This window comes from Lygodium microphyllum, chromosome 1 (assembly GCF_053477565.2).
Source record: "Lygodium microphyllum isolate KBCC chromosome 1, Lygodium_microphyllum_v1.1.10, whole genome shotgun sequence".
Lineage (NCBI taxonomy): Eukaryota > Viridiplantae > Streptophyta > Polypodiopsida > Schizaeales > Lygodiaceae > Lygodium > Lygodium microphyllum.
In genome coordinates this window covers 154,653,198-154,680,883 of record NC_141135.1, presented here as the reverse complement: position 1 = coordinate 154,680,883, position 27,686 = coordinate 154,653,198, and the positions used below count along the sequence as shown (strand labels likewise).

At 40.3% G+C, this 27,686-nt stretch overlaps 1 protein-coding gene across 2 annotated transcripts in view; it reads left to right on the top strand.

The window, feature by feature from the left end:
* The first annotated feature begins 1,148 nt into the window (after window positions 1-1,148).
* Window positions 1,149-27,686, top strand: part of LOC148041856 (uncharacterized) — a 40,606-nt gene continuing 14,068 nt past the window's right edge. Inside the window, exons 1-9 of one of the 2 annotated variants that reach the window (XR_015691658.1) lie at window positions 1,149-1,804; window positions 1,943-4,438; window positions 11,490-11,607; window positions 11,730-11,818; window positions 11,920-12,158; window positions 12,246-12,332; window positions 12,436-12,535; window positions 12,622-13,088; window positions 27,170-27,263. Coding sequence is in view for 1 of the 2 variants with exons in the window: in XM_087683348.1 (XP_087539474.1) it covers window positions 1,751-1,804; window positions 1,943-4,438; window positions 11,490-11,607; window positions 11,730-11,818; window positions 11,920-12,158; window positions 12,246-12,332; window positions 12,436-12,535; window positions 12,622-13,088; window positions 27,170-27,263 (3,744 nt within the window). In the remaining variant the exon portion in view is untranslated. The remainder of the gene's footprint in view (window positions 1,805-1,942; window positions 4,439-11,489; window positions 11,608-11,729; window positions 11,819-11,919; window positions 12,159-12,245; window positions 12,333-12,435; window positions 12,536-12,621; window positions 13,089-27,169; window positions 27,264-27,686) is intronic. The other variant, XM_087683348.1, reaches the window with a different exon arrangement.

Genomic DNA, 27,686 nt, shown 5'->3' with positions numbered 1-27,686 from the left:
CAGTGATGATAGCCCTCTATCTAATCATGCTTGCTGGCTATGGGGGGCTTCTATTTCGTAGAATAGCACCTTTGTGCCTTTGAAACTCCAAAAGAAAAAATTCCAAACATCTTTGATCCTCAAATTGCATCACTTATAGCATAGAGAGCCAAAACCCTCTCAAAATAGACACTAGTATTTGCCTCGAATATCATAATATACTACTATACATCAACAAATGTAATGCTCCTTAGTCTCTGGCTCTATGTCACGACTCACAAAGTTGGCATATGTGGTCCTCAATCCCCATACCCTCCCATCTATCTATCTCAATCCTTAAGTGATGTGTCTCGGTGCGGATCAACCCAATAGATGTATGTAACCCATGTGGTAGTTGAGGATCCATATAGCTTGGTCAGGTGACGAAACCATCCTCTGAGGGCTTAAGAAAATAACTTCGATAGTATGCCATCCTTGTGCCATGTGAGGAAAGTGGTCTAATCCAAGTCCTCTTTATATCCAATAAGTCCATCATATTGAAGATATGCATCTAATTTTCCTTCGCAATTGCAATCAACCACTTCATGTCACATGGCCTAAGTGGTCGATTGCAATTGCGAAGGAATCTCAGATGCATATCTTCATGATTGATCCATCTCGATGCTGTAACTATCAAAATTTTACTTCAATTAATACATATTTATGTACCCGCATTTAAAAAACATTACAATCAACCACTTGGGTGGATGAGGAAGCTGTAACTTTTGTTTTTTCATCAATATAACTTACCAAGTTATTAAAAAAAAAAGTCCTTAATGGCACATTCACAATTGTTAAATGTTTTCATAAGACGGGTAATTGTGTTATAGTAGAAAATGAGTAAACATTTACAGCATCTGCAGGTGCAGAGAATCAGGCGAAAACACTCGCAAGAAACATTTAGAGATTACGGTTAAAAATTCAGGCTTAATTGTTAAATGTTTATCGCGAGCGTTAAAGACCTAGAGAGAACCGTTGACTCGGAAAAAAGCAAGGCAAAAAACGGGAAAGCGGTAACGATGGGAGCTTACATTATATTTATTGTTTATGTTTATGTAGGTATTTATTATTGTTATTATATGAGTAGGTATTTTGGTAATTTCTATTAGCGTGTTTCTGTCCTCTCCGTTTATTGTCTCTCCTTGCGAACGACGCAACAACAACAGCAGTTCTGCTGCTTTCGTCCTTGGGTGGCATTTTGGTAACCCAGTGGCACAAAAGCAACAACAATCGTGATAAATTAATAAGGACGACGATAATAATCTTCCTACCCTCGCGCGAAAAAGCCTTCTTTTCGCGGCAGAAATCCCCTTCTCTCCCTCTGGCGCATAAACCCTAGCCCTGCTTGCAGCCGTCAGTCAATCAGAGACAGGCAGCAGCAGCAGCAGCAGCAGCGACGGACAGGCTTATTACTCTAGTTGTTTCTGTCCTTTATTGCTTGCGTCTCCCGAACCTTCTCGGTCATACAAAATATCGCAAGCGTCGAAAGCAACCTTCAATCCTACATTGTTTTACAGTTCTATCTTGTTCTTCCTATAGGAGCCTGTTTGCCTTTCCGCAGTGTCCCTGCAAGACACTGTTCTTGCACATATCCAGGTTTTAGGTTCTTCTTATGGGAGTTTTTCGTTCTTCTTCTTCAAGAAAACTCCGAATTTGCCTCGTAAGGATGAAAAACCATTGTGGAATCTTTGGATTTGGAGCCAGGCCGTGAATTCACAACCGTCAATGAGCCATGGAAGGCTCGATGGACAACCAGAGGAAGCTTCTGAAAGGGGAAAGAGTAGAGGTATGCGTTTTCGTGTTTTGCGAGCCTTGATTTTTGTTTCAAATTCTCTGATAGGCCTCTGAGGTTTTTTGATAATTTGGATGATTTTCTGAAGAGTGTATGGTTTTGGATGATGCCGTTTGGGAAATTGGTCTCCAGGTCCGGCAGAAAGAGTTGGGCCTCCGTGGCTCTTGGCACTCTGGAGTGGTAGTACAGGTCAAGAGTCGGCGCAGAGTTGTGGAATATGATGAATTATTCACAATTGATCAGTGCAAGAAACTAATAGAGACAATCCCGCTCCCTGAAGTTCTGCAGGTCAAATTCCTGCGGGATAGGGCTGAAAGTGCAGTCGACAAGGAAATCACCAAAACTGTGCATTGTAGTAATGAACGAGGCTTTATTAGACCTCCCCCACCTCCCTGCACTCTGCCTTCTCCTGCGAGTTGGAAGAAAGGTCTTTTAGTGGATGCCTTTTATGATGACGCTTGGTGGGAGGGTGTTCTTTTGGAGGATGTTTTGTCAGACAACAAGGAAGACACAGTGTGGATTTTGTTTCCCGATGAGGGTGATGAATTGCCAATTATGCTGAAAAATATCCGAGTATCTCAGGAATGGAATGAGGCGTCTGGATGCTGGACGTTGCGTGGCTCTTGGTCATATGGAATGGAGAAAAATGGCCAGATTGATTTTAGTCCTCTCAGACAAGTGTGTTCAAAAGGAAGAGGTTTGGTTAAGTGGCTATGGCGGCAGAGAAACTTCAGTGAAGTGTTGGAACAGTACAAGACATCACAAAGTAATCCAGAGTCAGCATCTGGATTGCTGCATATGAAGGGGCAGGATGCTGGACAAGAGAATCATGGTGACCATCAAGGCCTGGAACCTGTATCCCAAGACAAGGTAAGAACAGTACCTGATCCAAAATTATTTGTTGGATCTGAAGTTGTTGGTTCAAAGAATGGATTTCCAGTTGAGCCTAGTCTGTCGAAGTCTGCGACATTATTTGGCGAAATGCAGCTTGCTACTGCATTTAGTCACGACTTGGAGAACACAGAGGAACAGCTAGGTACTGCAAGTGTTGAATGCTTGTCCAAGACAGCGACAAAAGGGCCAAGACAAAACTCTGCTTCCATATTTCTGAGGCAGACTGTGGAAAAGGTTCCTGAAGCTCCTTGCAAAGAGTCTTCAGAGTCAAAACAAAACCATAGGAAGGTTTCTCACTCAATAAATAAGATTGCTGACAGAGTCACAAGAACTAACAACACCCCGAATGCCTACCAAGAGGTCAATGGTAACTGTAGGCCAACTGAAACATCAAATCTAGACTTGCAGACCACAACCACTGATTTGGCAGGTGCTGACAGCTGGCAGGGTCAAGGGTGTAATGGTTATGTCTGTTCACCTGGAGCTGATACCACTCTGCTGTCTGGGTCTGCATCTCATAACTTAGATAGTGACCTTGTTCCTGGATGCAACAAGGATGGAGTTCCTTCAGTCACTGAAGCATTTCTTCTCAAACATTCTGAACCATTCAAAAATTTGATCAAGCAGGCCCGTTTATCAGCCAAAAAGTTTCTTCTAGATACTGGCTGGACTGTGGAATCTCGAGTTCGCTTTCGGAACAGGGAAACCGAAAAGTTAATGCAAGATGTAATATATGTGTCACCTACTGGGCGCAGGTATGGTTCTCTAGCAGCAGCTTGTAGGGCACTGAAAACAGGCAAAAATGACAGGAGTCGTTTGGCGAAAGGGATTGATGAAGAATCAAAGCTTTTGAGTGCCTACAATATGCATGAGGGCTTTAAGACTTTGTATAAAGCTTACAGACAGCAAATAAAGAAACAACGTCTGGTGCTTTCTGTCCCTTCAAGGAAGCATAGAGCAGCTGGTTTGCCAGTGGTAGAAGGCAGAGATGTGGAGAGCTCTCAGTTTGCCACAGATGTTTCAAAGGACAGGCACAGTTTAGGTGGTTTTGCAGAGTTCAAAAGCTTTGCTCCTATACAGGCAGAAAGATCTGAACCAGGATTAAGGGATAGCAAGTCTTGTGCAGAAAGGTCAAAGAAGAGAAAGAGTGATTGTCACTCTGAAGAAGAACGATCGAAACGAGGTAGGCCTTCCATCAGGAAGGCAAACCTTTTACAAGAGAGCAAGAACCGTTCTGGTCAAGGAGGTTGTCGGATGCAGGTCCTGCTGTCTTCTCCTGAAGCAGAAATGGGTTCAAGTTCAGGCCAGGACAGCGGGGGATCATGTAATTTCAAGAGGTCAACTGTGCTTTCATGGCTTATAGACAAGGGTATAATAAAAGAAAACGAACCTGTGTGCTATGTAAGCAGGAAGGATGGGCATGTCATGAAAAAAGGGCATGTGACTCGCGAGGGGGTTATCTGCAACTGCTGTAAAGACACTTTTACTTTGTCAAACTTTGAAGCTCATGCGGGGAGTAAACTTCATCGGCCTAGTGCTAACATATTTTTGGATGATGGAAGATCTATTGCAGACTGTCAGCTGCAAGCTTGTGCCCTCCAAGATGCCAAAGAAAAGAAGGAAACATTTATGGATATCAGTGATGATACATGCGGAGTTTGTGGGGATGGTGGGGAGCTGATTTTATGTGACCACTGCCCATCGACTTTCCATCCTGGCTGCATTGATTTGCAGGTAAGTTTGCCTCGATATCAAGCTGATTGAAAACCTGTTGTCATTGTAGAGGAAAGGTTTCGTGTTGCAATTTCTATTGGGGAAAATGCAGTTAGAGCTCTATGTTGGGTCCAAACACAATGTAAAATGTCATGATGCATATTGATGATAAGACAGCTTTGGCTTTACATGTGTGTGAATGATTTGACTGTGTTAGTTATTTTCTTAATCGATTTGACATTTGTTACTGGGACCAGCACATAATAGGAACGATAGAAACTGTAATATGAATCCATGTTTTTTTTCCCCTTAAACTATTTTTCAAAAGTGTGTTCTTCCTTTGCAAATTATCTCCATTTCCCAATACAGAATTTCTAAGGAAAACGGAAGCAGAAAATCCATTCTCTTAGTCTTTTTGATGGTTGCTTTTCTTCTCCTCTTTGTTTTTTTGGAGAGGAGAAAAATCTGTCAATGAACACTTCAAAAAGATCTATCTAAAATAAAGTTACAAAAATAAGCCATATATAGGGCTTCAATAAATAACTCATCAAAGATAAATCATAAGACAGAGAAGTCTCCTTTGGCAGTTGACACTGCTTTGATCTTGCTTATTTGGATCCTCCTCTTCAGCCTAGTAGGATTTTTGAAAAGGAAACTTCTTAAGGTCTGTGTAGGAAGGAATCTCCCCATATCCACTCATGTGATTTCCATTGTAATTTTTGTAGCAGTCTCCTTTGATAGGCCAAGTGATGTCCATCAATTGTGTAGGAAATGAGATCTTGGTTCAATCATAGTGAGCCAAATAATACCCATCCATACAGGAAAGTTTGTCCCACATTTGCACGATGATAGTTGCTGGCCTCAAACTTTGGTGCACCTTTTAGTATTTGTTAAATTTTATTAAAGAGGCTCACAAGTCAAGATACACATGCTATCACACAATTCCTTGTAAACACTAAATGCACAATTGTTCCAACAACATAAATTTTGGTGAGTCCTAATTGTGCATCAACAAAGCAATGCAGAAAGTTTTAATTCACAATAGTAAATGAATCCTCACATTTGCTTTGGATTCTCTAGGGATCCTTTTCCAAATTAGTCCCAATTTACTTCTCTTCCAAGAGTAACGGCCTTTTATACAATAAAATTGATCGATATTCCCCCTAATCAATCCCAATTTGTTTTCCATGCCTTTATCAACGATGTTTCCACACAAACATGACTCTTCACCTCATCAAACTCTTAGTCCCATTTTGTATTCAATGCATTTGACAATGATTGTGGAAACCAACCTTCCTTCTTGGATTGGGTGATAATAATTTGATTAAGCACTTCTTTCAACAAGCATAAAATTCACAAAAATTGAAGGTGCAAATGTTACCACTTAATCTTAGACAATGGACAATTTGTTGGTCCCAATATTGGTGCCCCTTGCGGTATTTTTTAATATTGAATTACAAAATGGATGGAATACAATGAGATTCCCTAAATCTTCTTTGCTTTGCAATTGCCTCTTGATATTATAAATGACTAGCAAGCCTTCAAACCAAATTGCCCCACAATTTGCTTGGGGACTTCAATTGTGCTCCTTGGGTGACAAATTTAGCCCCTAAATGTCAGCTGGTTGAATGGCCACTTGAATCTCCTAAAATTGTCCCAATTTTAGTGACTAAAATTCAAGTCTCTAGATTTTCAATTTTTGAGCACGCTTCTAAGATGGCTGTCAAACCCTAATTTTTGTTGTAAATTAGGGTTTACAACAGAGATTACAAAATCTCCACATTCAATGGCTGATTTTGCTGGAAATTGTTGAGGAAGGATAAGAATAGGTTGGAGGTAAATGACTAGCAAGCCTTCAAACCAATTTGCCCCACAATTTGCTTGGGGATTGACCTTCAATTGTGCTCCTTGGGTGACAAATTTAGCCCCTAAATGTCAGCTGGTTGAATGGCCCCTTGAATCTCCTAAAATTGTCCCAATTTTAGTGACTAAAATTCAAGTCTCTAGATTTTCAATTTTTGAGCACGCTTCCTAAGAAGGCTGTCAAACCCTAATTTTTGTTGTAAATTAGGGTTTACAACAGAGATTACAAAATCTCCACATTCAATGGCTGATTTTGCTGGAAATCGTTGAGGAAGGATAAGAATAGGTTGGAGGATGAAAGAGAATATTGAAGAGAGAGAAAATTTAGACTTCCATTGAGTGAAAATGGAAAAAATCTATTGCTACCCTATCTAGACAGCCATTAAAGCCATCTAGATAGCCATTAAAGCTGTCTCCACTGATGGAATACATTGAATATGATGTTGGTTGGCTAAAATAGTCCTCAAACTGTTGTTACCTATTGTTGTAGTTTCTCCTGGGTATATTACCAGCTCTTGGAGGGTCTCTTGTTGACTGGGAATGGTGTGTCAATTGTTGTAGTAGCACTGGTGGCCCTCTCTCTCTCTCTCTCTCTCTTCCCCCAACCTCAAAAGTGCGTTTTGCACTTGCATGGGCAAGTTTTACCAACCTTTCAAAACAATTTCTAGCATTATTAAAATATTATTAATTTTGAAAATTAATTTCATAATTATTGCTCAAAAAAATAATTTGATCGGCCAACAATTAAATTGGCTCAGCCAATTTATCACACAAGTGGTCCTAAGCACTCATTAGTATGAAATTGGCATTATTTAATAATAATGCCAATTTCCTAGTGTCACCACTAACACTAATGGCTATTTAAATGTTCTAGGTCAAGTTTTGACAGTGGATACCACCTATTACTTGTTAGGCATAACTTATTACAACTTTTGCCAATGTCACCCATTGATCAGCAGGTTTACTAAGATCTCATTGTCATTTAATTGACTTGCTTTTCATATGCATACCTCACATGTGCACAACTTAATAATGCCAAAGCTAAGCATTAAATATACATGTCATCGTGACATTTACTCTCACCAATGAGCCTTTCATGTGACAAAATTGATTTGGATCCTTATGCATGCTCTTTAAAATTTGTCCAGCTTTACCCTCGTGCGTTTCCCCACATTTGCTCTTACATACTATGGCACTATGTTTGGCAAGATTGTGAAGTTCGAACATGCATTTGCATGTGCTGTAATATATGCATATCCACCAGGAAAGATCTTGTTTTTGAGTCAAAACCTCAAGTGAACAAGAGGGGCAGGATCTAGGTCGAAGTTTGAATAACCCGTTTCTAGTGAAACATTCTCTTGATTCAAACTCTTGCTATTTGGGTTGTGCTAACTTTGCATAATAGTCGAACCTTCTTGGTAAAAGTTCCCTTGCAAAAACTTTGAATACAATAGATGTTAGTGGTGTACATTTCATGGGTGTTAGGCTCTTTGTATTGGGTGCCATTTGTAAATAAATACTTGAATGCAGAATACAAACACAATCGTATGACAAAGCATAATAGATTGATAATAGAACTTGGTAGGATTAGGGTAACTTAGAGACAACGAACACAAAAGATGAAAGAACAATGACCAAATACAATGCTGAATGCAGTAAACACGCTATGTAGAATGAAGAAAGAACCTCAAACTCCCATGTCTCTAAAGGATCGAGGTTGAGAGTATGAGCTGGAGAGTGTGTTGTAATCTGTAGGGATACTAAAATGCAGCAAACAGCTCCGGATGTGTTCAGCAACTGCAAGTGCAAATTGGGAGAGGCTGGATTGGGTCCTACATGTTAGGAGCAGCTTGGAAGAGTGGGCAGCAGGCTGAATACTGTCTGCAGAAAGAAAATGACTGCTGAAACTGAAAAGGCAGCTGTGGAAAATCTCCCAATAGGTTGGCAACAACAGCAGAAGCGCAAATATAGGATGTGGATGCTTGGCTCCAGCAAATGCAAGCATTTGAATGGCTGAAGGAGATAACAGACCGAACAATGCTGCCAATTGGAAACGCAAGGCCTAGAAGTCTGTGGACCGATCGCCAAATATTCATACAAGCTAGTCACGGTCACTGAGGTATCTGCCAAGGAGGGTTGTAGACAGTGTGGGGAAGTAGGTGCCAATTCATCAAATTTCCTTGTTAAATTTCATTAAATAAACATTAAATTATAAGTTTCTGCAGCCATTTGAACTTTAATGTTTGGGCAGGCCATTTGAAAGTTTTGGCGGCCCAAGGATGTTTTAATATCATTAAATTAGAGTGGGATTTTTGCATGCTATTTGGGCAAGTCAAAATTGCCATTGTCATTGTTTTCTCTCTCATTGAGGCTGCATGCAAGTTGTGGCAGCCATTGCTGGCTGAAAGAAAGCTGAGGTCTTTCACTCTGAAGCTGATGAATCATTTCTTGGCATTGGGAGAGCATGATATATCATTGTGTTGTCCAAAATAAGCAGTACAAGTACTAGCAGCAGCAAAGTTGGACTGAGTTTGAAGAGCATGCAATGTGGATTTGGGGGCGAATTGGGGACTCTGATTTTTTGTTGTAGAAAGTAGGGTTTTCAGCCAAAAACCCTAATCTTGTTAGAGTACATTTGGGATAGGTCTATTGCGTGAAATGCAATTGCTGGTGAGAGCAACCATGGGCAGATGCACTAGGGCAAAGCTAGATGGAGTTTGGAGAGCATGCATTCTAGAATTTGTGGCGATTTTGGGATCGATTAGCAATGGCTATTATTAGGGTTTGCAGTGGGCCATTGTTTGGTGTATTAGGAGGTGGTTGATCGTCAGCAAAGTCCACTTTGTACCTCTTATCACTTGGGCAATTGGCATGTATAAGGCTCCATGCATGAGGATTCAAATTAGTTTGTTGTGTAAAATGCCATGGTAGGCAAGAGCAAGTGATAGTGTATCAAAGACAAAGTGGGACTGATTAAAGCAAAGCCAGGTCAGTTTTATTGCATGATACATTGTTGTTCGTGGAAGGAAAAGACTCCATGCATGAGGATTCAAATTAGCTTTTTCAGCTAAAGGCCATGGCCGACAAAGTGGGATTGATTATAGCAAAGATGGATTAATTTTGATGCAGAAGTAAGAGTTGGCAAATGTATGAAGACATAGAGGAACTGATTGAAAATTGGAAGAGGATGTATAGAGGATTTGGACTAGAAATGAGAACTTGGTTAATGCTGTAAATCAAGGTCTTTCAACATAGTTTTGTTATTGTATTATGAAACGAGCCTTCCTTCTCGGAAAGAGTGGTAATAACTTGATTTGACAATAGAGCAAGTAAATAAATCACATAAACTAAAATGTAGGCTTTACCACTTTAATCTTGGAGAATGGACAGCTTATTGGCCCCAAAATTGACGCGCGTTGCAGTATTTCTTTATCTTCAACTATAAATGGATGGAGTAGAATTGAGATTCTCTAATGTACTCTACTAATCCAAGTGCCTCTTGTTGTCATAATGACCGGCAAGTTTTCAAACCAATTTGCCCTCGGTTTGCTTGGGGATGTGAATTGTTGTAGTAGCAATGGCAGCCCTCTCTCTCAATTATTGACCCTTAGACTTGTATTAATTTATTAATTAGTACCTAGTCTCTAATGTTAATAAATTGGTCCAAGTCCAAATCTAACATTGGGTACCACCTAGTATCTGTTAAGCATAACTTATTACAACTTTTGCCTTTGGTACCAACTGATATCTCAGGGCACGGGTTTCACATTGCGAAATAATTAACTTCACCTCACATGTGCAAGTCACATTTGCATATTTGATTAACTTTTAATCAAATGCTAAGCAAGTATCAAAATTTCACGTCCTCATGACAAAATTGACTAGGAATTATAGAGTTTTCTCTGAAATATTAGACATACTTGGTTATCAGACATTATCTCCATGTGCACTTGATCAATTGAGCGTTTATCTTTTGTATCCTGAATTGTGAAGCTAGTAAAGAAATACCATAAGAGGTGCTAGGTTTTGGTGTCAATTAGTGTCATTGCCCTTGAGTAGGAGCATTCTAGCTCCATTGTTTGTGATTAGTTTACTCCACTATGTTAAGTTAATTGTGTTTTGCAAGTTTGTCTATTGACCTTTTAAGTTTACCAAAGGTGAGTTTATTTATATTGCTGGTTTTACTAGGCCTGGTTGTTTCAATCATTGATAATTTCCAATGCAAGAGCAATTGAGACTATTTTTACCTACAAAAAGAGCTCTTTCACTCTCAAATATAAGATTGGGCTAGTAGTGCAAGGTTTTTGATAAAATTAAGTCATTGACAATAAAGAGACATTTTCTACTTCTGGTCATTAGGACAAGTGTTTTGCTTGTGAAAAACTCTTTATGGACTGAAGCAAAGCTCGTAGATAGGTTCAAGATTAACCATTCTAGGCCTTTTCTTATAACCAAAATCTATATATCTATCATGAATCAGAGGGAGTTTGCTGTATTCTTTTGTATGTGGATGACCTCTTTATTATTGGCTCAACTAAATTAAAATATTATCAATTAAGGAATAAACTAGAGGCAACGAGGTCTACTTGTTAGGCTTCTTCCAAGCAATCCCAATAGCAGATAGTAGATACAATCTCCTTGGGTCCTTTTCTATGGAATCTTGTTTATGTCTTCAGATTCTACCAATTCACCAGCCATTAGTTAGTTTGAACCATGAAGACAATTAAGCTAGCCACAATAGTCTAGTCTAACCTTTTGGTGGCTCTTTTTGATGAAACATAGTTTCTAATATGGAAATAGTTCAAAGGGTGTTCTTCCTTTTTAACTTGTAAAAGACACATGTTTATGCAACACCAATTATGTTTGAATTTTACTAGAGTTAGAAAGTACCAAATGTCTAGCACTTGAACCGACAGTTTTTGCTTATTGATGTGGGATTAGTAGGATCTCTGTTTCCATAGCAAGATTTTTACAAGGGATCTCTGTTTCCACAGTCAAGTTTTATTAGGCCTTTTATTGGGAAAAAATGATTATGGTAAAAACATTTAACATTGATAGCAAACTTTTTCAATGGTGGCTTTTAGTTTTCCTTCTTGTTTGCGCCATTGATTTTTCTACTATCTTGTGAAATCTATGTGAGGGGCCCTTGTGCTTCAAACAGTTTTTTGAAACTCCCTTTTTATTAAAAGCACTTTAAACTGAATGCCAGGTTATTCCTGAAGGAGATTGGTATTGTCCTAGATGCTCATGTGGGATTTGTGGTCAAAGCCACCTTTTGGATACCATGGATGGAACAATGCTGCGGTGCGACCAGTGTGAACTTGAGTGTGAGTCATTTTTCATTGAGTTTCTTTATGAAATGCTTGATTTATTGTATATAGTTTTGGCGTAGATACTTGTTTATTTGTGCTGTAGTTTTGGCGTAATGCTTGTTTAACTTGTGCTGCAGACCATCAGGCCTGTGTCCCTGCACAGGTTTATAATAATTCTGACCAGCCTTCCAGGAGGAGCTGGTTCTGCAGTTGGCGGTGTGAAGCGGTAACTTCTGATAAGAAACTAGTCCTTTAAGTGGTCTGCACCTTTTTGACAATAGACCTGAGGTCCTTGAGTCAACTCATATACTTGCCTATTTGTTGCAGATATTCAGGGGCCTTCGAGGTTTAGTTGGTGTAGAAAATCGTCTTGAAGATGGTTTTTCTTGGATGTTATTAAGATCCATGAAAAAAGATCATGGTATTTTGCAATCAAGTCTGGAGGTTATGGCTGAGCACAATATCAAACTCTCTGTTGCACATGGTGTGATGCAAGAATGCTTTGTTCCCATGATTGACCCCCGCACGAAAATTGACCTTATCTCTCAAGCTTTGTACAATAGAAGGTGAAGTCACCTTTTAAGTCTTATTGTGGCTAAAACCTTGTTTACGCACTGATAATGTTATGAACAATCAATCACTTATTGATGCAGATCCAAGGTGGCTCGGCTCAATTATAGTGGATTTTACACAATGCTTTTAGCAAAAGGGGATGAGATAATCTCAGTTGCTACTGTAAGGTATGTGAATTCATCAATGTTGCTATCTTTGTGTTGGATGTTTTTTTTTTCGTTAAGATATCTTCAAAAAGTAACATTGGATCAAATTTAACGTCTCTGCCAGAGTGCATGGGCCTAGGCTTGCAGAGATGCCTCTTGTTGGCACACGCTATCAATATCGGCGCCAGGGAATGTGCAGGCGTTTGGTGCATGCACTTGAAAAGGTTCGTGCTGTAAGTTTATCTGATTAAGTTGTGCCAGGAGTTGCTGCTTCTTGATATTCTGCTCTTAAGAACTGGTTATGATGCAGATGCTAGAGACCTTGGGAGTAGAGAAACTTATTCTTCCTGCAGTCCCAGAGCTGCTAGAGACTTGGATAGGTGCCTTTAAGTTTAAGGAAATGAGCCTGTCAGAGATGGGCAAGCTTAGTAAATTGAATCTGATGACATTCCCAGGGACTACACTCCTTCACAAGCCTTTACTGTCAGACACTCGTAATGGTGAACTTGTCGAACTTACTGAAAAAGACCAACTTTGCAATGTACCTTCAGAATCTTTTGAGGCTGTTGAAAGACCATGGCCAGAAGGAGCTGCACTCAAACATGTCACTGATCAACCTTTGGTGCAAACAGAAAAGAACTGTGTTCCTACAATTGAGAAGGCTGCTCACATACGCTACATTCACCTGAATCTCAGAGCTGTTAATCAGGTGGAAGGATTGTCTTCAGCAGTCAGCCAACTTCCCAAAGTGCTTGCATCAGAGCTTGCAACAGAAAGGTGCCTTTTCATGCGCTTTCTGTGTATTGTTTGCCTGTCATTTGAAATTGTTTGCTGGTGGAAGTTGTAAATAGTGATGCTATGTTAGAAACGATGCAGTTTCTAAATTTAAAGTAGAGTTTTTCTATTCAGGTAAGGTTTTTGTGGATGGAAAAAAGGACATTGACCATTTGCGATCAATTAAAAAATTGGTATTCAGTACCTTATTGATGACTGAGTCATTACAGACCATCCTTTTTTGTCTGCTGGCTGTCCTTGGCTTTGGCAATGCTAGATTCTGCAGGTATAAAAAGATGAGGTTACTTCAGTCTTATTAGCAGCAAAGAGAGGATAACTGGACAACTGGGTTTGTCTCCATGCTTAAAAGGCCATGCATAATTGCGTAGAACGGCCATCTGGACATGTTTGTGGGTCGAGGTGACGGTAAAAGGCTGCCCAATTTTTTTAATGGGCATCTGGGATGGCTGGTGCTGGGCAGGCATTTGCAAAAATTAAAGAAACTGTAGATAATTAGTATTTGTTAGGCAAAGTTTCTTTGAGCATACATTGCCATTGACCAATTACCGATGTGTGTCGAGTGTAGTTGTCAATGAATTTGAGAAAGTAGATGCATCCTCCAACGTTGAGCTACCAAAACTTGCCTCCTAGATTATCATATCTTTCTGGTTTATTAAACAGCCTCCAAGACGGCATTTTTGTGTTTGTAGGACACACATGAGACTTTTTTGGCTCTAACATGTTTTATGAAATGGACTCTGTGCACACCACTTTCATCCCTCTTCCCACATTTTGTGCCATCACTTCATCATCATCATCACCACCCTCATCACTGGCTGTACTGTTGTTACCACCACTGCAAGCCACCAGCCTGCTCTTGCTGCTGCCCCCCACTGTCCTTAAGGTGCCACATCTGCTGCCAGCTTGCCGCCTATTGCTACTTGGCTGTTAGCCTGTTTGGAGGTTCTGCCTGCTGTCGTCAATTGCCGGATAGTGGACATCATTGGATTGGTTGAGCATCACCACCCTATTGTCCTAATACCTGTGGCTCCATAGGAGCTGCCTATTTCTACCCCTCCCTCATATGACTCCATGGACATTGACTTTGATGAGGGCATTGAGGAGATCATTTGTGATACACCTCTCCCCCCCTACCCCTCTTCCACTCAGATTCGAGAGGGCTCCTCCTGGAGCTGTTGGGCCTCTATATCCTTGGAGCCTCAAATATCTTCTTTGACACACAGGACAGTTATTCCTTCTTTCTTAGTCACACTGGAGTTTGTGATTCTTGAGTTTTCAAATCACCTCTCTCCTTCAGAGGGGGATTTAGAGGGGCTTTCAAAGGGGGGAATCTTCTTCCTTAAGTTCTAGAGAGGCTCCCAATCCATCAGGTAGACATTTGCATGCCTTTGTGATGAGCCTTGGCCTTTGTGTCTACTATTTTTGACACTAACACCTAGAAATCTATAGGATTTACCTACCCTGGAGCCTTGGCTGTTTCAGCCATGACCTGGTGGCTGCACCTTTGCATCTTATCCAATGTGGAGATGGGGATAGTTCCTCTCTTGAAGCCCAAGATGAGGCATGCCTTCACATTCTTAGCATAGTGGCTTCACTTTTGAGGTTGAGTTTCAGACACCTTGAGCTATCACCTTGTGGTACATGTGTTATCTTTTGGTCTTCCTCTCTTGTCAAAATGGTGCAAAGAGACAGAGCTGATAGAACTATTGTAAACACAACGAATTGAAAAGAAGATCAGGAACACACGAGGTTAAAGAGAATGAACTCGAAAATGGAATCCATATACCAAGGCTCAAGATAGTGTACAAAGGCATGGGTTGTGGAAAACTAGTAGAATGCTGTAGTCTCTCTCTCTAGTAGGATGCAATGTGTGCTTGTATGAATGTGTGTTAGACAATGGAGGAGATGTAGCCAATAAATAGGCTGGGAAAATACATAATAATGAGCAGGTTAGACAGCATTAAATGTGGCCTGAAATGCAGTCGGCTTGCATTAAATGCACCCAAATCAGATGAGAAATGCTCTCTGGCTGTGAGCTCTACAACCCAATATATTTAGAGTGCTAACAGCTTCACGGACTCCCTTGACACATAATTCTCTTTGATTGGGGGATTCTATTGTATTTATATTTGCTTGACATGTAAAAGTTGTGTGTCGGTGGAGCAACTCTCCTCTCTTAGGGCACTTGTTTGGGGCTGAGAGGGGGTGTTGAGCAACCAAAATCATGGCATGCATTACCAATAGATTATAGTGCATTGATGCCTAATTTTTCCCTTCATTGACATCCCCAAAAAGGCTTTATTTGTTTCTATTGACTTTTACTTTACATGGTTGTCTTGTTCCTATCATTTTTTGCATTTCACCGTCTTTCCTCACATATCATTAAATAAACAGATATAAAAGGGCATGTTGTGGGCATTTGACTTCTGCACTCATTCCGATCATCGTCCACTCAAATTTTGACTCTTCAAAAACGTGCGTTCTCCTTCTACACTCCATCTCTCCGTCTCCATTAGTTGGCAATTACGTGGAGGGGACACTCAGCCTCATCATTGCAGATTGTGACCTGTTTTGCAGCATCCCTATAGCAGCCAACAAAAATTAAATGCTTCAATTTGGGCGAGAACTTTGCCGCTTATCATCTGGTGTGTTCATAAAGATGTGTATGTGGGAGAGCAATCTTGTTTAGTGCATATCATGGGCTTTAGGCATTGTGTTCTGCCTTTAGTGGATGTTGGACAAAGGTAGTTGGGCAGGCCATTTAGGGTACATTGTTGGTATTGTTCTACACATCTCAGGCTTCATTGTATGGATTGGATTGTCTGATCATTCTAAGTTTCTTATGTTTATGTGTCCTAACTTCTTTCTTTTTGTTAATCCTTTTTCTTTTGTGCTTCAGATCATCTACTCATTCTCACATGGTAGTAGATGGCTAGTGTCACTGGTTTGCTGGTTTTGTGTTTTGCAACCTACGACTTTTATGTTGGGGTTATCAGCTGAGAGTGATAGAATTCGAGGAGTGAGCGTGAGAGTGTGTCGGCTAGAGAGAGGGAGAGCAGAGTCAAGTATGATTTGATAAGAGTGTACCAACAATGTGTTGGTATATAAAGAATAAAATGTATTTATACTTGGGGCACGTAAGGGTGCATTCACATATACAATGTGCGTGTACTATACACGGAGGTTAAACCCGGCCTTTATCCCAACAACCTCCCACTTAAAGGTCCAATGTGAACCTCTAACCAACTCCCACTATTCGTATGTAATGCTCATGCTGAGCTTTGCTTAGACTTTTAGTGAGAACATCTGCAAGGTTGTCTTGTGTTTCGATCTTGGTCAATGATTTGACCATCTTCCAGAATCTGTTTGATGAAGTGATATTGCACATCTATATGCTTTGTGTGTGAATGATACATGGCATTCTTAGCCAGATACACAGCACTTTGGCTATCACATCCCAAAATTGCAGTATCCATACACATGCCGAGATCTTCTGCAAGTTTGCTCAACCATATAGCTTCCTTAGAAGCTTCAGTAGCTGATATGTATTCAGCTTCAGTGGTACTCAGTGCAACGATGTTTTGCAACCTGGAACACCAAGAAACAACTCCATCAACAACTGTGAAGACATACCTGTTGGTGGATCTACGAGTGTCCAAGTCACCTACCATGTAACTAAGTGCACCTTGCCCATAGCAAATACACTTTCTTTGTGTACCCTTAAGGTATCAAAGAATACACTTGACAACCTCCCAATATGTTTTGCCAGGATTTGACATAAACCTATTAACAACTCCCATTGCATGAGCAACGTCTAAACGAGTAGCAACCATAGCATACATAAGAGAGCCACAAGCTGATGCATAAGGGACTCCTTTCATAGCATTTGCTTCCACATCATCTTTTGGGCTGTTGGCTTTGCTAAGCTTAAGGTAAGGAGGTAAGGGTACCCCAAAAGTCTTAGCTTCAGCCATGTTAAATCTGTCTAGTACTCTTTCAATGTACTTTTCTTGAGATAAAAACAACAATTTCTGCATTCTATCTCTACGAATCTTCATGCCCAAAATATGCTCTACATTCCCCAAATCTTTCATGGAGAAGGCTGATTTTAGCTGATTTTTGAGAGCATCCAAGCTGGTCTTTCTTTTCCCAGCTAGCAACATATCATCCATATACAAAACAAGTATGATGGGGCTGCCATATGTATCCTTTTTCATGTACAAGCAATGATCTGCATGGCTGCATGTAAACTCATGAGATAGCATAAAAGTGTCAAATTTTGTGTACCACTGCCGTGGTGCTTGCTTCAGCCCATACAGGCTGCGTTTTAGCTTACACACCATCTGCTCTTTTCCAAGAACTACAAAGCCCTTGGGCTGTTTCATGTAGATTTCCTCATCAATGTCACCATGCAAGAAAGTTGTTTTTACATTCATTTGATACAGCTCTAAATCTAAAATAGCAATGAGAGCAAAAAGCACATGTAGAGTGGTCATCTTCACAACAGGTGAAAAGACCTCTTGGAAGTCAATGCCTTCCTTTTGTGCATACCCTTTGGCAACCAACCTTGCTTTGTACTTGGGTTTCCTATCAATTGTCTTTACTTTGTACACCCATTTATTTGGAAGTGGCTTCCTTCCCTTTGGAAGAGACACAAGATCCCAAGTATCATTTGCATATACAGATTTAATCTCTTCTTGCATAGCTAGCTCCCACTTACTGTTAAATTTACATGACTTGGCCTCTTTGTATGTAAGAGGCTCACCCTCATCCGTAAGCATCACATAATGCAAGGAGGGGTCAAACCTATGTGGTTGCCTTCTTACTCATGTAGACCTGCGTACCAGTGATCAACATTTTCAGGAATTGGGTCTACATCTGAAGGTAGATTATTTTCAGCATTTATTGGCAGCTGTAAGCCATTTTCAGCAGGCTGTTCATACTGTACAGCACCTTCATTTTCATTTCCAGCACTTGCATTTTCATAATCAACAAGCCTATCTTGCTGTCCGTGACCTCCTTGTGCTCCTATTTGCTGTCCGTCATCATCTGGCTTAAAAATAACCGGCTGATCATCAGTTTCAGCCTGTGGTACAGCACCATGAGGCTCATTTTTTGAAGTAATAGGTGGCTGCAAACTCTGAAACTTCACCTTTTTCAGATCTTCATTAGAGGCTAAAGTGCCTTTCAGCAATTTTACCTCATTAAACACAACATTACGGCTGTGAATAATTTTCTTGGATTGAGATAACCACACTCTGTAGCCAAAATCACCCTTATCACCATAGCCCATGAAAATGCCTTTGGTGGATTTTGGGTCAAGTTTGTTTCTTAGCTCATCCCTAACATGCACAAAATTATCATAGCCAAATATGCATAAATGGTCATATGAGGCCGATTTGCCAGACCAAACCTCCTCAGGGATGCCATTACTTTAGGGCCTGCTTGGAGAGAGGTTGCAAATGTGAACCGCGGTTTTGAGTGGCTCTCCCCAAAATTCATGAGAGAGATTAGCAGTGGACAGCATGCACCGTACTCTTTCACATAAAGTCCTATTATATCTTTCAGCCACCCCATTTGAAGAAGGGCTGTAAGGGGCTGTAAGCTGCCTCTTAATACCATGCTAGTCACAAAAGGACTTTGAATTCAGTCGATGTGAACTCACTCCCATTATCAGTTCTCAAGCATTTCAGCTTTCTACCTATCTGAGTGGTCACAAATGCATGAAAAGTTTTAAAAACAGCAAACACTTCACTTTTCTTTTTAGCAAGTATATCCAAATCTTCTTGGTACAGTCATCAATAAAGGAGACATAATATGCAGCACCGCCCGACGATTTCATGGGCATACTATATACATCAGAATGCACTAAGTCCAAGACATTGAACTTACGAGAGACACCAAAGTAAAATGAATTTTTTGTTTGCTTTCCAAACTGACACTCATTACAAAAGTCAAGTTTAGAGCCTTTTTCATCAACCCTCTTCAGAGAGGTAAGGACATCAAGTTTTTTTTGGCTCATATGACCTAATCTCTTATGCCATAAATTCAAGTGGCTGCAAATTTCACCTACTGCAAGAAACTTGCCATTCAAGGCTTTACAGTGCAAACAATACAAAGTGCCCTTCTTGTTTCCTTTTGCAATCAGGATGGAACCCTTTTTCACTTTCCACAAACCACCACCAAACAGTCTGGTGTAGCCATGCAAGTCAAGTTGACCAACAGATAGTAAACTCTTTTTAATGCTAGGCACATATTTGACATCTTTCAACACAAGCTCTTGACCATTGTCTAAAGACAAGTGTACAGTGCCAATCCCATCAATAATGCAAGCATGGTTATTTCCAAGATACACCTTTTCATTAACTGCCTGCGTTGAACATAGCAAAACACTCGAAGTAAGGAGTTATATGAAAAGAGGCACCAAAGTCTACAATCCAAGTCTGAGTGACACCATCATCAACTGACAAGAGTGTATCAATCACATCAGCCTTGGTAATCTGCATATCTTGTATGTGACATATAAGGGCATCGTAATCAAATGCACATAATACATCAGCCTCTGTATCTGAAAGCTCCTCTATGATCACACTAGAGGCCACATTGGCCTTTTCTTTGCCTTTGGTTGCCTCAGATGTATCTGTCTTATCTTCCTTCTTCTTTTTATCTCTTGCATTCTTCTTTCTCTCTTGTTCCTTCTTGTAATATCTACAATCAGGTTTCTTGTGGCCCTTTCGACCATGGTGATAGTAAGTAATGCCACTCTTTTCCTTTCCTTTGGTCTTGCTCCTGTTTCTTTGCCTTGCATTTGCATTTTTCTTTTCAGCCCTGCCTCTTACATTTATAAGGTGAGTTATTGCCTTCTCCACCACTAGATATACGCCTAATTTCTTCATTCAAGATAGAACCCCTCACCCCATTAAGGTGAGTTGTTGCCTTTTCCACCACTAGACATACGCCTAATTTCTTCATTCAAGATAAAACCCCTCACCCCATCATATGTCACTCTTTTCCTTTCCTTTGCTCTTGCTCCTGTTTTTTTACCCTGCATTTGCATTTTTCTTTTTAGCCCTGCCTCTTACATTTAGTTGTTGCCTTTTCCACCACTAGACATACGTCTAATTTCTTCACTCAAGATAGAACCCCTCACCCCATCATATAAGAGAAACCACCAAGGTCTCCCAAGAGTCAGACAGTGTCATGATAAAAAAGATTACCCTCAACTTATCATCAAAGTCCAAATTTACATCTTTGAGCTCAGGCTTCGACTCATCCAGTCGCATATTCACCAACTTGCACATTAAATGCATGTGATTAATAGGTGTGGTGATCTCATAGGTAGTTTTCAGCTTCTCCCATATTGCATAACCTGTATCTAAACCCTTAATGTCTATCAAAATGTCATCAGTGACACCCATCTTTATGTAAGCCACAACCTTTTATTTACTCTAGCCCAATTTGCATTAGACATTAGTGTGGGTTTATCTTCCTGCAAAGCATCCTCACAATCCTTTAGAAACAAAATGCCCTGCATATGGTCTTTCCAAAGGTCAAAGCCATGACCATCAAACTGTTTGATTTCCATCAAACTCTTGATGTTTGAGTTGGAAGAAGTTGCAGCCATTTTATCACGAACACGAGTAAATGCACTAAACTGTAGAAGCACAAGCTGAACCAGCAAAATACACTGCTATTCTTTCTCAACCAGAAATAAATCTCAGCTGTTTGTACATGAACCAGTCACCACACGGGTAAAAATGCAGAAATTTACCAAATTCTGCGCAAATCCCCAAAATTTCAAGTCCAAAATTGCATAAATGTCAGCCAAGTTAACCTAGCTGAGCAAAATTTTGCCAATGCATGAAAAGCCTCAAATTTTTGGGATCCAATGTCAAGAAATTTTGCTCAAAGGAGCAAAACGTTGACTAATTTGGGAAAATCCCCAAATTAATTGAGGTCATCACATGCAATGTTTGCAATTCTTGACTTCAAAATCACTGACAAGCATAAGCAATGTCAAATCTTGGAGAAGCCCCAATTTTTCCGAGCGAGATTTGCACAGATCTGGAAACTGTGCTTCGACGCGTGAAACCTTGTTAGAGGAAAGGGGATAAAAGGGATTTTTAAAAGAAAAACTTGATTTTTTAGAAAAAATATGACAGGGAGGGGGGTTTGTTGACCCTTCGGCCTGGGTTGCGACCATGCAGTTGGGTCTCCTCGCCATGCCTTGGACCCGCCGTCTTCCGTTTCCCGTCTCGTCACGCGTGCTGCAGCCTCACGAGGCGTCTGCTTGACTGTCCGCGCCTATCGCACGCCGTTCGCTAGTCGTCGCTTGCCCGTTGTTAGCTACTGTTGACCAACACGCCTGGTCGCTCCCTGCACGCGTGGTCTTCTGCCTGTTGGATGCCGTCTCGTGGTGGGGATTGGTCAGGCTGGTCAAGAGCGTGGTTGCCCGACTTTAGTCTGCTGTCACAAACTCTAGTGGACTCTGTGCACATCTGACGATCTTGTACTGTAAGCTCTGATACTAGTTGTTGGGGTTATCAGCTGAGAGTGGTAGAATTTGAGGAGTGAGCGTGAGTGTGTCGGCTGGAGAGAGAGAGAGAGAGAGAGAGAGAGAGAGAGAGAGAGAGAGAGAGAGAGAGAGAGAGAGCAGAGTCAAGTACGATTCGATAAGAGTGTACCAACAATGTGTTGGTACACAAAGAATAAAATGTATTTTTACTTAGGGCACGTAAGGGTGCATTCACATGTACAATGTGCGTGTACTATACATGGAGGCTAAACCGGGCCTTTATCCCAACATTCTAGATCTAAGCCTTTTTGTTTTTTGGTGTTGGAGCTTTCTAACCTTGTGTTTCAGCTTCCTACCTCCTCCTCTCTCCTTGGCAATGTGATCTGTTGTTGGGCGACTTGATTTGAGTGCTAGGGGATTCATTCCTTTGCGTGCAAAGTTGTGAAACCTTGTGGTTTGGGATGTCAATTGGTTGTGGAGGTTGGGACTGCTTTGTTTTGGGGTGCCTTTGCTGTTGCCTATTGTGTTGAAGACTCATGGGCTGATGTGGTTGGTAAAACTTGACTTATTTGTTGATTTGCATCCTGCACTTTTGAGGTATTATGTTTTCAGTTTTAGGGAGGATCTGGATGTGTCATTTGGTTGTGATTCTTCACTATCTTCACTTCACTATTGCTCCACTCTTTGTCTTCTACTACGTGCTTGTGTGTATGAAGTGTTGAATAGTTGAACTCTTGTTTGGTTGGGCTCTCTTGACCACAAAGTCCCCCAAGTATCTCTCTAGCTCCTATTTTCATGTACTCTCATGACACATGTACTCTTCTATTGATGACAAGCTCAAAGGCATTGACTACTCACCTTGGAGTGCTATTTTGGAGGCTTGGTTTGTGCAGCTATAGGGGAGGATGCCGTCTCAAGTTGACACTCCACATGCTCAAGCTTTTGCAGTTGGAAGGAGAGGTGACAAGAAGAGGAACATGAAATGCTTCTTTTGTGGCAAGAAGGGGCATATCTGAAAGGATTGCGCAACACTATTGATGTCTCATTGATGGGGAGGTGTGGACAGCAAGTGGTGTTTGCTTGACACTTCAGTAGTGTGGGTGGGTGAAGGGAATCCAAGGTCATAATCGGCTTCTGTGGAGCATCAGTGATAGCCATTGAGATTCGACTATTTCTACTCTTTGTGCTTAGGATAGAGTATGATTGATATCAATATCAATGTCTTTTTTAAGCACCTTGGTGGTGGCTTGATCACCCATCACTTTGATATCCATGGTATGCAACATGGTGGTGGTCCCTAGGGGTTTGTATGCTCCCTATATTGTATATTTCATTGTATTGATCACCCGTGATCCAAGAGAGGGTGTTACTTTAGTGCATATCATGGCTTTATACACTCTATTTTACCTTTAGTTGGGTGCATGACAGAGGCTATTGAGTGGTGCATTTTGGGGTTTCTTCATTGTCTGGTGTGTCCTCTTGAGGATTTAGGGTTTGTTCAGTTATCTTGTATGTTATCCAGAGGCTTCGATATACGCTTCACTCCACTCTCAATTGTTGTATTGCATCACTTTACATCCTTGGAGAGAGGGGGAGAGGAGACATTGCTACTATTCATCAATGTCAATACCGTGTTAGTATTTTGTATTTCATATCTCGTGCTTTATCTTATGGATTCCATTGCTTGTTCATTCTGAGTTTCTTGTGTTTTTTTTTTCTATCAGCATTTATGCTTTCTTGTTTACACTTCTGAACATATGTGCATTCTCACAAGCAAAAGCTTTTGACCCAAGAAAGCCTTAAACGGGGTTTTGTGAGTGATTGTTGTATTTGGGCTTCAAGGGCTGCAGTTTGGAAGTTAGATTGATGTGCTAATACTTCTAACTAAAAGGCTCTTTAGAAGCTTGACTAGTGGCAACTGTGGATAGATGTCCACGTGGCTTCTTGACCCTTCAATTGTGAAGGGATTTATTTGCGATGCAATCCTTGGATTGGACAGCCAATTGATAATCACATGACCCTTTAGATGGTTTAGATGTATTCGTCTCACATAATTGATTCGTTGTATGCCCAAGAATCTTTATTGTTGTCTAGACTAACTTAGGAGGCCCCTTAAGCTACCCCCTTGCCACAAAAAAAAAGACCCCAGTTTTACATTAAATGCAGTTTGTTTTATCAGCACTTTGTTATTCTAGTGGTCCATAATCTCTCACATCTTCTCTCTCAAGCACTTTTTGCCCGCACATTTGATCATAAGGCCATTTCTTACATCTCTCTATCCTCTCTAATCTTCTTCGCTCTCCACATTGCTACCTTCTATCAATACCATGGCTTCTCCCAAACTTGAACACATGTACATGCATCAACCTAAAGGATCTTCTTTCATGATGTCAAACACAAACTCATACCTTATGGTGGCTTTGCAAGCTTAATTGAAAGAAATGTAGCAGCTACTAGTTGAGTTGTGCACTCTCTATTTTTCGTTTGCGCCCATAGCCATGAGAACATTGCCTCTTCAATTCCAATTTGATCCCTTCAAAGGGTAAAATAAGGAAGGTGATGAGACGAACAGATTCATGGTTGGCCAAATGGATGACTTATTTTGATCTGTATTAGTTTCATGACGTTCAATGTATTGAACAAATACATATAAATTTGCAAGGGAAGATGTAATGCTTGGTGGGAGGGGCTACACCCTAAATTGGAGACATAGGTGGACTTTCAATCCATTTTTGAGAAGTGTTTTGTGACTTGTGACCGGAATCAAAACTTTTGCAAGATGTTTGAATTGGATATGGGAAAGAAGACCTTGGCCTATATTCATAAGAATTTGAGGACCTTATCCAGGAAACAAGTCTTGGAGGACTTGCAAGCGTTGCACTATATGTGTTTTCTCTTTGGGTTCCTATCAACCCTCTACATTCTTTGAAGGACATTTACAATCATGACAAGAATTTTGATAATTCTTTGGCTGTGAGTAGGGACAGCCATCGGTGGGTCCCATCGAGTTGCCTCTACTGTCAAGTTGAAGAAATGTCCTACACTAGTAATATCTCATCGATTGCCTTTAGAGTTGCATAGGAAAAAGGATGGTAAACACAAAGCGATTTGCAATGAGAATTACTCTAAGGGTCGCTGTTATGAGTGCCATCAAACTTGGCACTCTCGTGGAGATAGAGTAATCCACAAAATAAGAAGGTGAAATCAACTTCAAAAGTTTCAGTAAACATTGTGGAAGGCGAAATCAACTTCAAAAGCTTCAATAAACACTATGGAAACTCTAGGGATATCTTTTGAATTTTCAGCAAAGGATTATTTTGTTAATGCAAGTAGTTGTAAGGGTGGTTGTGTAACTGTGTTTAGCCTATGTGACCTTTTGAGGGTCGTTGTTGGTAATGTTAATTGCCAAAGGGTTACAATTTTATTTGACAATAGCTCTACTCACAAATTTCTTTCTACTCGATCGGTGTAGAGACTTCAACTGCACATGGCATTCATTGATCAAGAATTTCAAGTTTGATATGTAGAGGGCCTAACTGTGGGTCGTTGGGATGGGATGGTTTGAGCTTGGAGCTTTCGATCCAACAATAGCATGAGTCTTTGGGCTTCCAATTGATGAGTTTGGACCATGTTGATGCCATCCTTGGTATACCATGGTTCTATGATAGATCATCCTCATTATATATTGACTGTAAAACTTATATACTTTCTTTTGACTGTAAAACTCATATACTTTCTTTTGAGCTTGATGGTTGGTTTCATGTGATCAATGGCTGTCCACCCTCCAAGACTGCCAACTCTGATGTACAGAGGTGATATGATATCAACTTTGGGATTTAATAGATGTTTTTGTGATTTGAATGTTGTTACCTATGTTTGTTTTGTTGAAGAAATGCTATCACCATTGGTACAATATAATTCTCTTTCTTTCAATAATAATGTTCATACTAATTTTGATGTGAGAAAATATTTCTACATAAACATGTTGATGTCTTTCTATCCAAATTACTTGACAGATTTTTGTTGTCTCAGTGTGCATTAGACCGTAGGATTGAGATGTTGCTCGACAGCCATCCCACCTCTTGGCAATCCTATTGGTTTAGCTTGAAAGAAGAAGACAAGACAGCTAGGCAACTTCATGATTTCCTAGCATAGGACTTTACTGAACCTAGAAAGTCTTTGTGAGGTGCACCTATTCTTCTCGCAAAAAGAAAGGATGGCATTATGTGTTGCTGTGTAGATTAAAAGCTGAAACTTTTCAAAAAGAAGCCAAATATTGCCTGAAAAGCTGAAAGCTGAGACACAAAAAGTGGAAAGTAAAACAAGTCCAGCCACAATCCCTCCACAGAAAGTTGTCCAGGGATAATTGTGCTCATTTTGTAGCCATCGTTCTGCTCAAGAAAACCCATGTATTGGTGTACCTCTTCCCATCCAGTCAGACAGAGACTGCATCATTTAGCTGCTAATAAATTCTTGCAGTTTCTTTTTCAATAGTCACCATGCTTTGTAATTTTTAGTTTTCTCCTCTTTTCTCCTATGTATTCTTGTGTCTTTTCTTTCCCTTCGCCCTTTGGGTTCAAAAGCTATATGAATTCCTCAATTTTCGAGAATACAAAAGTACCCTGATTCCAGAGCGTCATGATGTGAAAATGGGCTTTCTCAAGTTTGAGCAATGTGGAGATTCCTGAGTCAGAACCAGCTTCCATTTTTAAGAAAGGGAATGTGAAGAGCAGTAAAGAGGAGAACATGAAGAAAGAAAGAGAAAGGGGTCTGTTGTCATTGTTGGAGGGAATGATACATTGTTTATCAGGCTAGTTTAGCATTCTTGAAAATTTCAAACGTTGTACAGTTTTGAATCTAAAGATGAGGGAGGAGGGGGAAGAAAAAGAAATGAGTCTGCCACATTTGTTCAAGGAGATGGCTCAAAGTGAGCAAGATGCAATGAACAAGACACATAACTCGTACTTTTGAAAATGTTGGCCTTGATTTTACTAGAAAGTTACAGAGTTGGCAAATGATTCTATGTTCAAGATGGAAAGTCCAAGAAACAAGCTTTTATGTGTCCATGCCTTACCAACAGTTTATGAAACGTATGATTAATTGGTTCATTCTGAAGTGGGAAACCTTGCCCCTCTCCCCCAAATGCTTCACATAAAACACCCTCATCCCAGCTGCTCCAGAACTCTTTGAGAGCCATTCCTGATTGTGGCCTGGAAGCCTTCCCTTCATTGGTGTGAAGTCAGATTCAGAGATTTTTAGTCTTGAAAGGGCAATGGTAAAAATATACACATTAGCTGCCAAACTTTAGGAGCCTTTCTTCTGAAATAATCACTGAATTATTTTCTTCTTTTCGTTTATGAGAACTGCTTTCTCAACTTCAGGCAACTACCACTAATTTGAACAGTCAAAGTAATTTATCATTGATCACGGTAGAACTAAGTTTCCATTGGATTTTGATGCTCTTTTAGATATCTCTCTATTTCAACCAAAATTTTGTTAATGTTTCGATTCTATTGTATTAATTCTGTTCTTTGGGTTTGAACTGCAGTCCAAGTGGTGTTTTGATGGGTCGAAAAGAAAGCAAAGAGGATGATGCCTACAATGCAAAAGTTGTCATAACTACAACCCGATCAAAGCGTTTAGTAAGTTTATTCTTTGCAAGATTAACCTTCTATATGCAAATTCATGCAAGAAGGTCACAAGGTGTTTGTTGATTATATTTTTGCTTACATGTTTGTGATGTGATTGGTACTATACATGTATCCTTTTTGTATGTAATTGATACCACACAGGTATTGATGGTCACAAATCTTGACCATCAGTCACTTATGCCAGCTGGCTGATGGCATAAGTTGAATACTTCAGTAAAGAAATTTGCTCTCTTCTTGTAACTCCAATCTAGAAAATTGATGTTGTGGTGTAACTAGTAGTGAAGTAAAGCCACTCCTGCTGGCTTGCCATGGTGCACTACTGAAACATCATGATGTTGGGTGACTGTTGTGGGGCAGCTATGAAAATATTCCACTCTTCCTGCTTAAGAAATGGAGCAGCTAAGAAGTTAACAG